The sequence below is a fragment of the Rosa chinensis genome, chromosome 3 (genome assembly GCF_002994745.2).
Source record: "Rosa chinensis cultivar Old Blush chromosome 3, RchiOBHm-V2, whole genome shotgun sequence".
Taxonomy (NCBI): domain Eukaryota; kingdom Viridiplantae; phylum Streptophyta; class Magnoliopsida; order Rosales; family Rosaceae; genus Rosa; species Rosa chinensis.
Window position 1 is genome coordinate 1308937 of NC_037090.1, and position 13095 is coordinate 1322031.

Genomic DNA, 13095 nt, shown 5'->3' on the forward strand with positions numbered 1-13095 from the left:
ACTCTTACTCGGGGACTATCATGGTCTTGCCATAGTCTCGCTAGTATGACACGTAACTTCGATACCGGAGCTTCATTCTTAGCCTTACCGACATCGTCGAACGATATCTAAGTCCGAATTCTCATTTTACTAACTACGTGACTTGGGGGACTCGGCGAGTAACAACACTCCCGATCCTAACACATGTGCATCATGTGCATACAACATTTACATATCATTATGTCTTACCGTGTTCATCACACATCTTTGCATCATGCATATCATACACGTTCATGCACCCTGATGCATTCAACTCAAATGTCACTTCGATTGCCATAGCGTAATCAATATGCTTTTGTGCACTCTCATCTTCTTTGCAGGTACTAGCTTGATGAGGGCCCCGGAGCACCAACATACCCGTAGAGTCCCTTCTTACTTATGGAGTTGGGGGACTAGTATGGGTATGGCATTCAACGAGGTCATCACTCATACTTGGCGGCATCACATTTAAACTCCCCAACCAAGAAGCGCCTCTTACTCAGGGACTTGGGGGACTTGTACATACCACCTATATCACATACCGCCAAGCATAAGCAACGACCTTTTAGGTGGGCCCCACGACATGCATCCGGTAGTCCGACACCTGAGCTACCTCGCTATGGTGGAGGCCGACCGGTACCTAGTAGGGAGGCCACCCTCCCATGCTCTCCAAGAGGCTTCAAGAGAAGCAATATGTGTATTGTATCCCACATTGGAAATATAGAATAGAGTGAGACTTCCTTTAGCTATAAAGGAAAGTGCTCCCTTTCTTAGAGAGGATGGATTCATGATCCCCACACTTGTATTACTACAAAGGTCACTTGAGCTCACTCATAGTAAAATATCTAAATGGACGTAGCCTTACCTCAAGGGCAAGGTGAACCACTATACATGCGGTATTGTCTCTCTCCGTATTCCTCAATAGAAACAATATATATATATATATATATATATATATATATATATATATATATAAAGCGAGAGAGGAAAAAACCTTTTGCGTTTTTTTCAATTTATCCGATTGATAGTATAATTCAAGCAAAAAAAAAAACTAAACCCGCAACATCTCGGAGGCTTATCTAGTAATAACATAGGCATGTGAAGATGGGTCTCCCCTTGGACCAGGTTGAAAACACCTTATTCCAAAAAAAAAAAAAAAAATACACAACACTTCTAATACGAAACCAATTCTAGATCACATGGACGTACTACAGGCACACAAATTCCACAGCTGAAGGGATTTTTGCTTCAAGGTATTGCTTAGCATGATCTCTGGCCTTGACTTCTTTAACGAGTTCTGTATCTGGCCTATCAACTCCTTGAGGATATCTCCATGTCCGTACAGGATCAATCACAATTTTCTCCAGTGCAACAACATTCTTTATTAAGTGCATGACATGTTCAACACCAGATGTATGAGCTCGATAACCAACTATTTCTACTACCTTGAGGTGATTATGGGGGCAATCAGCTGCTTTCTCAATTTCTCCAATTTCCATGCATGATGGACCCTCCTGATACAGCTGCAACTGCACAAGGACATACATAAATTCTATTACCATAGTTTATCAATACCGCATAAAATTTAACTTCTGAATTTTGTTTCTTCAAATTCAGCAAGGATGAGAATAAAATTTCAACTACCCAAGTTTTACGGTGTAATCTACCAAGTATTATACAAACCTTCAATACGAGTCTCTGCAAGTAAGGAGATGCCTTCAGGAAGTTATTTAAATGATGAAGCGCCCTATAATAATTTGCTGCAACTAGTAATTCCAAATGCTTCAGATTTGCTAATAGAGGCAATACAGGATTCTCATTGTAGGCCTGAAAGCCAAACAAACAAAGAGTAAGAAACTATGAAACCCATAGAGGATAAAAGAAAACTAGCACATTATAACAACTTATACTAACCGCTCCCTCGATATGCAGCTTCAGAATCTCTATGCTGGAAAGACAGCAGGAAAGTTGGGTAAAGACAACCCTTATAAAATCCTTTTGCCAACACTGCTTAGAAACTGTTACCTCAGAAAGCAATGGTACATTACTGATAAGCAGGTTTGTCGATCTAAATCCACAATAAATAAGTGAAACGATGTTTACGTCTCTGATCTCAATGCTTTCCAGGTTAAGACAAGTTTGTATCACCAAATACTTCAACGCAATCAACGAACCAACAACTCTTAAATTTACCAAATCTTTTGCGGAAGTCACTGATAATCTCTCAAGTACCGGACAGTTGGACAGGAAACACTCGAGAACTTTTCCAGTCACACCAACATGTCGGAGCTGAAGAACTTTGAGGTATTTGAAACCGATACCCAAAAGTTTGTGGGAAAATGTATAGTCTTCATAACTAGCAAAAACTTGTGGATAAAAATCCAATTCAAGCATTTCAACACTGTTTTCCATTGCAAATTGAATCCATTCATTAATGGAACTTGAAAAGCGACTATCTAAACAGAAGCTAATCCTGAATTCTTCTATATGTTCGCCTCTATGCTGTTGCACCACATGATTCACCCAATTGATGTAATTCCAGCTCTCCTGCTCTTTAAATTCTTTTGGTTGGCGAAAGTAGTGGCGTAAATTATTGTAAATTGAGAAGTCAATAGCATCAAACCTAAGGGTCATAGTAGACAGTCCCACATTCTGCCATCGCCTAGAAAGGACACTGGTAGCTACAGCTTCCTTTAGCGGCAAGCGGGACACTAAACTAACAAGAATGTCATCGGGCAATGCACTGACCCTGTCCACCATGTTGTATTCAACCCTACTTTTCCTTCTCCTCTTGCCCTTGTTCTCAACCTAATAAATAAAAAACATCAAAATTTAAGAACAAGGAGCTTTAATGGCTAATCCCCACTATTTAATTTCCAACATTCCATTAATTTATTCAGGGTGTCTTCCCTAAAGTTAACCTTACCTTAAAAAAGTACACTCATCCTCACTCCAATAACCACACAATAGATTCAATAACCGGAACCATTCATCTTTTAGATCCCTCTTTGATGATTACCTCTGCAAAAATTCAGTCATGTTGAAAAACATCCTCATCATCCAAAATGGTGAAACATTACAGACAGATACACACATCTGTGTGCTGAAACGATAAAGATTTTAATTAAAAGGCTAAATGGTTCCTCTTTGACTAGTTTTTTGCACAATAATCTTTGAAGGGGGATCTATGACTATGAGATGGGTGGTTTTGATCACTAAATTCTGTTTTCTAGTGAGGGTGATTGCATTTTTTCTAAATATGGTTAACCTTAATCGAAAAACAAATTGTACCCAAAAAAAAAAAAAAACACCAGCAATGAGAAGAAAAATAAAATTTAATGGTTGCTTCCCTCAACCTAAAACAATGAGCAAACCAAACCAAACCAAACAGTAATCTAACATCAGGGGAAAGGGAAAAAAAAAAATGCAACCAATTAGATAAATGGGAAATAGAAAAGGTACAAATTCCCAACCAATTACTTATCAGTCAATTGAATTCTCTGCTCTTAGATACCTGGGAAATACATACATGAAATGTTGTATGCATGCAATTTCAATCTGGGCAATAAGAAAGATGCAAACTTTAGACCATTAAAGGCTCTGGAAATAAAAACGTATTCAAAAAATTCAAATTCTAGTGTAAGAGTGTTTACTTCGTTCTCCACAGATTGCAAGGTTGCTCTTCTCTTCTTAATTGATTATATCTGGGCTTGGGTTTCCCCGTTACACTTGTCCGAGCTAAAGGGCAAACAGAGAGGTTTGTCTTTATTTATAGCCAATTTTTCTTTTTTAATTATTATTATTAGTATTATTTTTTGATTGGGATTTCTTTTTATTATTGAAAATTAGAAGATTTTTTTTTCTGAGAGAAAATTAAAAGAATTAAATTCCTAATTGTAATATAAAATCAACACTTTTTCCAATTCCTAATTGGATTGAATTTTTTTTAATATCTGATTTTTTAAAATAAATATTTATTTAAGTAAGGGAAAAGTAACTAAACGAGTAATATTTGGTTTTCAACTGTTGCTGGCTTTGATAAGATGAAAACCAAATATTATTCGTTTAGTTATTTTTTGCTTACTTAAATAAATATCCATTTAAAAAAATCAGATGTTAGAAAAAATTCATTGCAATTGGAATACACTCATTGTCACATATGTTTCATTCAATGTAAGATTACAAGAAAACGTAATCTTACATTGAATGAAACATCTCGTAGATATATAAAAGAATAAACCCTATTACATGCAATTGGAACAAATTAGTAAAGTTTGGACTAAACACATATTCTACGTATCCTAAAACACATTTTAATTAATTTATAAAAAAAAATCTTTTATTTGCTAATCAAGGAACTAGGGATCCTAATGGGGTGGGGCTGCTTAAAAGTCCAGGAAACAAAATAAGAAAAATCTACATAATGGGGGATACAAGTTGGAAAAATAAGGGTGCAATACTCTGATTGCGGATATATTTAATCCAATACTACAAAATCTAACATGTTAACGTGAAGACGAAAAGGAAGCTGTGTTCTAATGTCCAATGTAGGCTAAGAGCTGCAACAAAGTTGAGAACAATGAACCGAAATCTGAGGCAGGAGTCAATAAATTGTGTCGACACCAAATCACTAAAATGGTGTTTTCCACTCAAGTATCTCAAGATTCTTTCCTACTGCTACACAGAAAACAACATTCTAGTCTACAGAAGAAGAGCTTTTCTTCTCTCCCGGTTCCCCCACCCTTTCTCTAGTATAATGAATGAGCAGGTTGAGTGAGATGTACATGCAACCTGAAATCAGGGGAATTTACACAAGTCCAAAACTGGCAGATTGAACAAGTTTGGTGTCTAATCCTAATAAAACCAATCAATAGCTCGTAATCATGTTGGACGACGAGTTTGAATCTCTTCATTAAGAAGTCGTGTCACTAGGCCTCGCCCAACAGTCTGCTGATTGTCACTTAAGATGTTGTACAGTGAGTTTAATTCTTCTAGGTTAGCCTTCTTGAACAGGCCTCCGAGTATTGTATCTATTGAAGGAAAGGATCCCAACTGATTCTGTAATTATCTTGTATTGAGTAGATATTCTTTTGTAATCTTCTGTAGTTATTATCTTTGTTTTGCTTACCTAGAATAGCTCCTAGATGTGAGGATATCAAAATAACAGTAGTTGTTTATATATATGCATTGTAATCTCGTTTGAGAAATACACAGAAGTATTCAACACCACAATTCTGTTTATGGTATCAGAGCACCGCTCTTGAGACCTTAGAACATAATACAACCATTACCTCATGGCCGGTGACGAAGATCGTTCGATCATCAAACAAGACAAGGGTTCGAACACTTCCAGGACCGCAGAACCATGGGAGAATTCCAATCACTTGCTCTTTCTCCATCATTCGGATCAACTAGGGGCAGTTCTTGTCTCACAACCGTTGATGGAAGATAACTACACAACATGGGCACAATCAATGAACATGGCGTTCACTATCAAGAACAAGAAGGGTTTTATTGATGGAACCCTGAAACGACCGGCACACAACGCCGATGAACAAAACCAATGGGATCGATGTAACACTCTTGTCAAAATTTGGCTTCTGGCAGCCATGTCAAAGGAGAATCAAAGTAGCGTTGTTCACCGCAAGGATGCTCGAGGTATGTGGTTAGAATTGCAAGAAAGATTCTCTCAGACTAATACAGTTTTGTTGTTCAATATAGAGAATGTTATACATGGATGTGAACAAGGATCAAGCTCAGTCAATTCCTTTTACACAAAACTCAAAGGTCTTTGGGATGAAAATGACGCTCTTTGTTCCTTTCCTCCTTGTACCTGTGAGGCTGCAACGGAGGTCAAGACTTTCATTGAAACTCAAAAGACCATGAAATTTCTTATGGGGCTAAATGAGAGTTTCGCACAAACCCGAAGAACCATAATATGAATGGATCCTCTTCCCAATCTCAACAAAGCTTATGCAATGGTGTTACGCCAAGAGAAGCAAGCTAAAACTGTTGCTAAAAAATCCACACTTCCATCAGAATCTTCTGCCTTTGCAGTCAAGCGAGTGAACAGAGCCTACAATCCTAAAGAAAGAGAGAACCGCAACTTCAATCCTAGTGCGGGAACATCAAGATTTTGTGCGAAGTGTGGGATGGATAATCACACTGCGCGGTATTGCAGGGCACATTTGAAGTGCACATACTGCGAGGGCAAAGGGCACACCTATGCATACTGTCACAGAAGGAAGTATGATAATGTTGCTGCTGAAGGTGGACAAATTCGATCCAAGGAAAATAATGTTGAGGCACAGAAGGATGACAAGGAAGCTATTTCTGTCAATTTTCCATTCACAAAAGAGGAGTGTCAACGTCTCCTCAACCGACTCATAACCCAAACAAAGCCTGCATCTGCCAATTTGGTTGGTAACATCTCAAATTATGAGGAACTTTCAGGTAAAATCTACCATCTTGCACAAAACAGTAAAGAGCCAATTTGGATCCTAGATAGTGGGGCTAGCAATCATATTGTTTGCAGTCCTAGTTTGCTTACCTCATTTCAATCAGTACCTAATCGAAAATTTAAACTCTCTGATGGAACCACAACGCATGTCACTCATATTGGCACTGTTGTTTTCTCTCCCCATTTTGTTCTTCATAACGTTCTTTGTGTTCCGCTATTTTATCTTAATCTGATTTCAGTGAGCAAGCTAGCATTTGACTCTTTCTATATTACCATTTTTCTCAGACACCTCTGTTTCATACAGGACCTACGATCGGGGAGGATGATTGGGATGGGAACTGAGAAGGAGGGACTCCACCGACTCAATCTGCAACGGGAAGGAACATGCAATGTGGTTCATGCGAGCTCGGATGCCTTGTGGCACCAACGTCTTGGCCATCCTTCGAATAAAGTTTCATCATTATTTTCTTTTCTTACAAATAATGCTTGTGAATCAAACTCTTGTTCTATTTGTCCTTTAGCCAAACTTACTAGGCAACCCTTTCCTTTGAGTGTCAATCGTAGTGCATCTTGTTTTGATTTAATTCATGTTGATATTTGGGGTGGTTATCGTGTTCCAACTTATGCGGGTGCAAACTATTTTTTGAAAATTGTTGATGATCATTCACGTAGCACTTGGGTGTATTTGTTGGCACAAAAATCGGAAGCACGCACTTTGCTCACCCATTTCATCCATTTAGCTGAAACTCAGTTTGGTAAAATTGTTAAGGTCGTTAGAAGTGATAATGGTCCCGAATTCAACATCCCTTACTTTTATTCTTCTAAGGGCATCATTCACCAAACTAGTTGCGTCAACACACCTCAACAAAATGGTGTGGCTGAGCATAAACATCGACATATGTTAAACGTTGCTAGGGCTCTTCTTTTCCAAGCACATTTGCCAAAATCTTTTTGGGGGGATCCAATCCTCACTGCGACTTACTTGATCAATAGGACACCAACTCCAAATCTTCAAGGTAAGACACCATTTGAAAAGCTTTTTAACAAGGAGCCTAATTATTCTCATTTAAAAGTTTTTGGCTGTAAATGTTTTGTGTCCACCCATCCTACACGTCCTTCCAAATTTGATCCAAGGTCAACTGAATGTGTTTTTGTTGGCTATCCAAATGGGAAAAAGGGATACAAGGTGTATGATTTGACAACCAAGCAATCCCTAGTTTCAAGGGATGTGGTCTTCGTTGAACAAGAGTTTCCTTTCCAAACAAATTCTGTTTCTTCTTCACCTCAAAATAATTTGTTTCTTTCTTTGGCTTATTCCCCTCATTATGATGTTTTTCACACTCCACCTCCTACAATCTCTCCCACTCCTACAATCTCTCCTTCGAATCCCACACAAGAGTCTCTGACGTCAGTTTCTCCTCCAATTTCTCCCAGTTTTGCCGAACATAATTCTCTTCCTCCAAATTCCCAAACTTCCACTGCCACTGATCTCCTCTCTTCTCCTTCTACCACCGCCACAAATTATGCTTCTCCCATTCTCTCGGAACAACATTCCTCACCTTCTCCTCCAACTTTAGCTCCACAACATCTCCGCAAGTCCACTCGTACCACCAAAATCCCCACTGCATTGCAGGACTTCCACATTGAAGCGACCCTTCCCTCACGACCCGCTCAATCATCTTCTTCAGATGAGGTTCGCTCTCCTAGTACGGCTCATAGTATCTCTCAGGTTCTTTCTTATGCCAACCTTTCTTCTTCTCACAGAACCTTTGCTACTAATCTTTCTCTGCAAAGAGAACCAACTTCGTTTTCTCAAGCAGTTAAAGATCCTAAATGGAGAGAAGCTATGCAACTTGAGATTCAAGCACTACAAGCCAATCATACGTGGAGTCTAGTTCCTCCTCCAGTCCACAAACAACCAATTGGTTGTAAATGGGTGTACAAGATAAAGTATAATCCTGATGACACCATTGAACGGTATAAAGCGCAGTTAGTTGCAAAAGGATACAACCAAGTCGAAGGTCTTGATTATCGGGAAACATTTGCGCCGGTTGCCAAACTTACCACAGTCCGGTTATTACTCAGTTTTGCAGCTCAACAGAATTGGCATCTCCACCAATTAGACGTGAACAATGCCTTTCTTAATGGGGACCTTCATGAAGATGTGTACATGCAACTTCCACCTGGTTTCAAACGAAAGGGGGAGTACAGAGTCTGTAAATTACACAAGTCGTTATACGACTTGAAGCAAGCCTCCAGACAATGGTTCTTGAAGCTCTCCTCAGCCCTCAAGTCCGCTGGTTTTCGCCAATCATGGTCTGACTATTCTTTGTTCGTCCGAAACCATGAAGGGAAATTGATAGAAGATGCATCTTAGTATAGGAGGCTTGTTGGACGCCTCATTTATATAACCATCACACGGCCAGACCTTGTGTACGCACTCCATATTCTCAGTTAGATCATGGACAAACCCAGACAGCCTCATTTGGACGCAGCATACAAAGTGCTGCGATATCTCAAGCAAACCCCGGGTCAGAGGTTTTTCTACCTTCTACAAGATCACTGAAATTAAAGGCATATTGCGATGCGGATTGGGCGCGTTGCAAGGACACAAGGAGGTCGACAACAAGCTATTGCATCTTTCTTGGAGATGCTCCAATTTCATGGAAGACTAAGAAGCAAACAACGGTTTCGCGTTCGAGTGTGGAAGCCGAGTATTGGTCTATGGCCACCACTTGTTGTGAGATTACTTGGTTGTTATATCTCTTAAATGATCTGAATGTTAAACAGGTGCAACCGGTCAAGTTGTTTTGTGACAACAAGGCAGCCATACACATAGCATCTAATCCCGTGTTTCATGAAAGGACCAAACACATTGAGATCGATTGCCATGTTGTATGAGAGAAGCTGCAAAGGGGATTGGATTGAACAATGCATGTCAAGACGAAGGAGCAACCAGCAGATATCTTCACCAAGCCCCTCAGTTCGAATCAGTTCACTGTGTTGCTGCGCAAGTTAGGAGTGATCAACATCTACACTCCTAACTTGAGGGGGAGTATTGAAGGAAAGGATCTCAACTAATTCTGTAATTATCTTGTATTAAGTAGATATTCTTTTGTAATCTTCTGTAGTTATTATCTTTGTTTTGCTTACCTAGAATAGCTCCTAGATGTGAGGATATCAAAATAACAGTAGTTGTATATATATGCATTGTAATCTCGTTTGAGAAATACACAGAAGTATTCAACACCACAATTCTGTTTAGTATCAACCACACTAGTCAAGAGATTAATGCCGGCGACCTCATGAGCATTCCTTCCCGTTGTTATCTTATTCAAGTTTTCACCACTTTCTTCAGATTGAGCTTTTTGTGGTATCTGCACTTAAGGTCGGGAGTAGGGACGAGTGTCCCAGTACTCGGAGCAAACGCAATTCCTATCCATTGCCTCTATGGCCTGTACGAATAAGAACAAAAATGAAGACTAAAGATTAGCCATGAATATTAACTAGTTTGAAAAGGAGTTTAGAATTACTAATGCCTAAAGTGACAAGAAAGCCAGTTCAAGGCTCAAACATTGAAGGTTCGAATACTACACATCCCTCATTGGCAGTCGGGCTACCCAGAGGCAATGAAATGAGTATGTAAATTAAAGCAAGTGCAAGGTAGTTCCACAGGAGTCACATCATTGCAACCGGGTTTTTGGCAATACTTTGTAATTATCAGTTGCTCTGGTAAAATTACATGTACAATAACTGGTGAAGTAAAACCAAACATTTCAAAGCCATCAAGACTCCCAGGTGGCTGCAAAGGAGGAAGGTTTGGTCTTCCCAACTTATGGTGCCTCGAGATTTGTTGATTGACTCTTTCTCTCTCTCTCTCTCTCACCATTTCCCAGCATCTACCAACTGAATTATGGATGAAAACCTCACCTGGACACTGATCCAAAGAAACCTAAAGGAAAAGGATAACTTAATTGATCAGATATCACGGATGACTATGAACTTTTGACACCCATTCAAAAATCAAATTCAACTTTAAACAGCAAAAGCTACCACTATACACAGATATCGCTTCACTATTTCTGGCCAAAAATAGTTTTCTGTTGTAGAGAATTGGATAATTGTATTGTATTCATCTCACCATGAGGTTTATATAGGGTTACATCATGTATACAAAAGACAATACATAATAGCTATACTAATCAATCGTACATTACAAGTATGTCAATCGCATACATTAATTACGAGTCTGTCAATCACATACATTAAGCAATACCTATTGCATGAATAGTCATTATCATTTACAACAGTGGATACAATATCGGTTTCAAGTCACTCAAAGTACTTCGGCTCCGACATGTTGGTGTGACTACTGGAGAAGTTCTCGAGTATTTCCTGTCCAACTGTCCAGTACTCGAGAGATTATCAGTGACTTCCACAACACATTTAATTAATTTAAGAGTTGTTGGTTGGTCGATTGCATTGAAGTATTTGGTGATACAAAATTGTTATATCCTGGAAAGCATTGAAATCAGAGACGTAAACATCGTTTCATTTACTTATTGTGGATTTAATTCGAGAAACCTGCTTATCAGTAATGTACCATTGCTTTCTAAGGTAACCCTTTCTAACCGGTGTTGTCCAAAGGATTTTATAAGGGTTGTCTTGACCCAACTTTCCTGCTGTCTTTCCAACATAGAGATTCTGAAGCTGCATATCCAGCTGGGAGCGGTTAGTATATGTTGTTATAATGTGCCAGTTTTCTTTTATCCTCTTTGGGTTACGTAGTTTCTTACTCTGTTTGTTTGGTTTTCAGGGCCACAATGAGAATCCTGTATTGCCTCTATTAGCAAATCTGACGCATTTGGAATTACTAGTTGCAGCAAATTATTATAAGGCACTTCATCATTTAAATAGCTTCCTGAAGGCATCTCCTTACTTGCAGAGACTCTCATTGATGGTATGTATGATACTAGGTAGATTACACAGTAAAACTTGGTAGTTGTAATTTTATGCTCATCCTTGCCGGATTTGAAGAAACAAAATTATAAACAGAAAACAGAAGTTAAATTTTCTGTGGTATTGATAAACTATGCTGATAGAATTAATGTATGTCCTTATGCAGTTGCAGCTGTATTCGGAGAGAGCATGCATGGGAATGGGAGAAATTGAGAAAGCAGCTGATTGCCCCCATAATAACCTCAAGGTAGTAGAAACAGTTGGCTATCGAGCTCATAAATCTGGTGTTGAACTTGTCATGCACTTAATAAAGAATGGTCTTGGACTGGAGAAAATTGTGATTGATCCTGTACGGACATGGAGATACCCTCATGGAGCTGATAAGCCACATACAGAACTCGATGAAGAAGTCAAGGCAAGAGATCATGCTAAGCAATACCTTGAAGCAAAAATCCCTTCAACTGTAGAGTTTGTGTGCCTGTAGTATGTCCACGTGGTCTAGAATTGGCTTTGTATGTATGATGAATAATCAGACATGTCACGTACTTTAATGAGATGAGTTGTTTCAGCCAAGAAAATTTATTGCTAATCTTGTCCTGCCCTTCTGTTGTTATTCATTATAACACCTGTTGTTTTTACACAACATGATCCGAGTCCCTTTAGCATAAGATTGTTTTACCAGTTTACTGGTAAAATGGTAGAAGGAATTGGTTTCCTATCACAAATAGGAAACCTCCTAATCAGAAGAAATTTGCCAGACCTATACTTCGTCTTGTGGCATCTCTGTTTCAATAACCCCTTTTGAACTTCTTAACCCACGGCCAACCTTTCAATTTGAAGTTTTTGCGTCCTTCTTTGTTTTTATTTGAAACCTTTGTTGGAAATTGGATATATTTATGTCCCTCGTATATATAAAAGTTTGGGATTTTGTTAGCTAAGTTAGACTAACCTCACTAGGTAGTTAATTGAGCATTGAAAGTGAACAATGTCTACATTTTCCTGGTGATGGCTTAGTGAAGCCGTGCGAATATATGATTATTCATTTTTCTCATCAAAAAAATAAAGAGAGAATAGATATTGATTGTTATGTGATGGAATCAAACTCCATATATAGAAGTACCGCGGGACGGAAGTCCCCCACTGCCGGTAGAACCGTCGGCAGGTGTGTCACCGTCGCCACCTCCCTCCATCAAAGAGGGGATCTAAAAGATGAACGATTGCAGTTACTGAATCTATTGTGTGGTTGTTGAAATGAGGATGAGTGTATTTTTTAAAGTAAGGTTAACCATAGGGAAGAAATCCTAAATAAATTAATGGAACATTGGAAATTAAATAAGGGGGATTAGCCCTTCAAACTCCTTGTTGTAGAGAATAAGAGTTTGGAAAGAATATAGAGATGCACTTCATTGATAATAAGGACCTCTGTATGTAAAGGATTGTAATTATAATATTCTTGGAGTACAAGCAAAGAATGAATCCTATTCATAAATAGGATATCTACAAGAATATACTAACCATATTACAATTAGGCTAAGTAACCTTGGTTTGGACCTAGATACTAGATTTCCTGCAAAAGCTTCTTATATTTTGATGTTTTTATTTATTAGGTTGAGAACAAGGGTAAGAGGAGAAGGAAAACTAGGGTTTAGAAATACAAG

At 38.7% G+C, this 13095-nt stretch overlaps 1 protein-coding gene across 3 annotated transcripts; it reads right to left on the minus strand.

The window, feature by feature from the left end:
- Positions 1–1025: 1025 nt before the first annotated feature.
- Positions 1026–3758, minus strand: LOC112193834 (F-box/FBD/LRR-repeat protein At5g22700). Of its 3 annotated transcripts, none has more exons than XM_040515854.1 (5): positions 3672–3716; positions 2945–3039; positions 1933–2826; positions 1702–1845; positions 1026–1547 (listed from the first exon to the last, which is right to left on the minus strand). In XM_040515854.1, the coding sequence occupies exons 3-5, from the start codon at positions 2776–2778 to the stop codon at positions 1227–1229; spliced, it is 1311 nt and encodes a 436-aa protein (XP_040371788.1). In that variant the 5' UTR covers positions 2779–2826; positions 2945–3039; positions 3672–3716; the 3' UTR covers positions 1026–1226. The 3 variants fall into 3 exon arrangements, with proteins under 3 accessions (XP_040371788.1, XP_040371789.1, XP_024189847.1); XM_040515855.1 differs by lacking the exon at positions 3672–3716 and adding an exon at positions 3533–3566; XM_024334079.2 differs by lacking the exon at positions 2945–3039 and having other exon boundaries at positions 3672–3758.
- Between the last annotated feature and the right edge of the window lie 9337 nt (positions 3759–13095).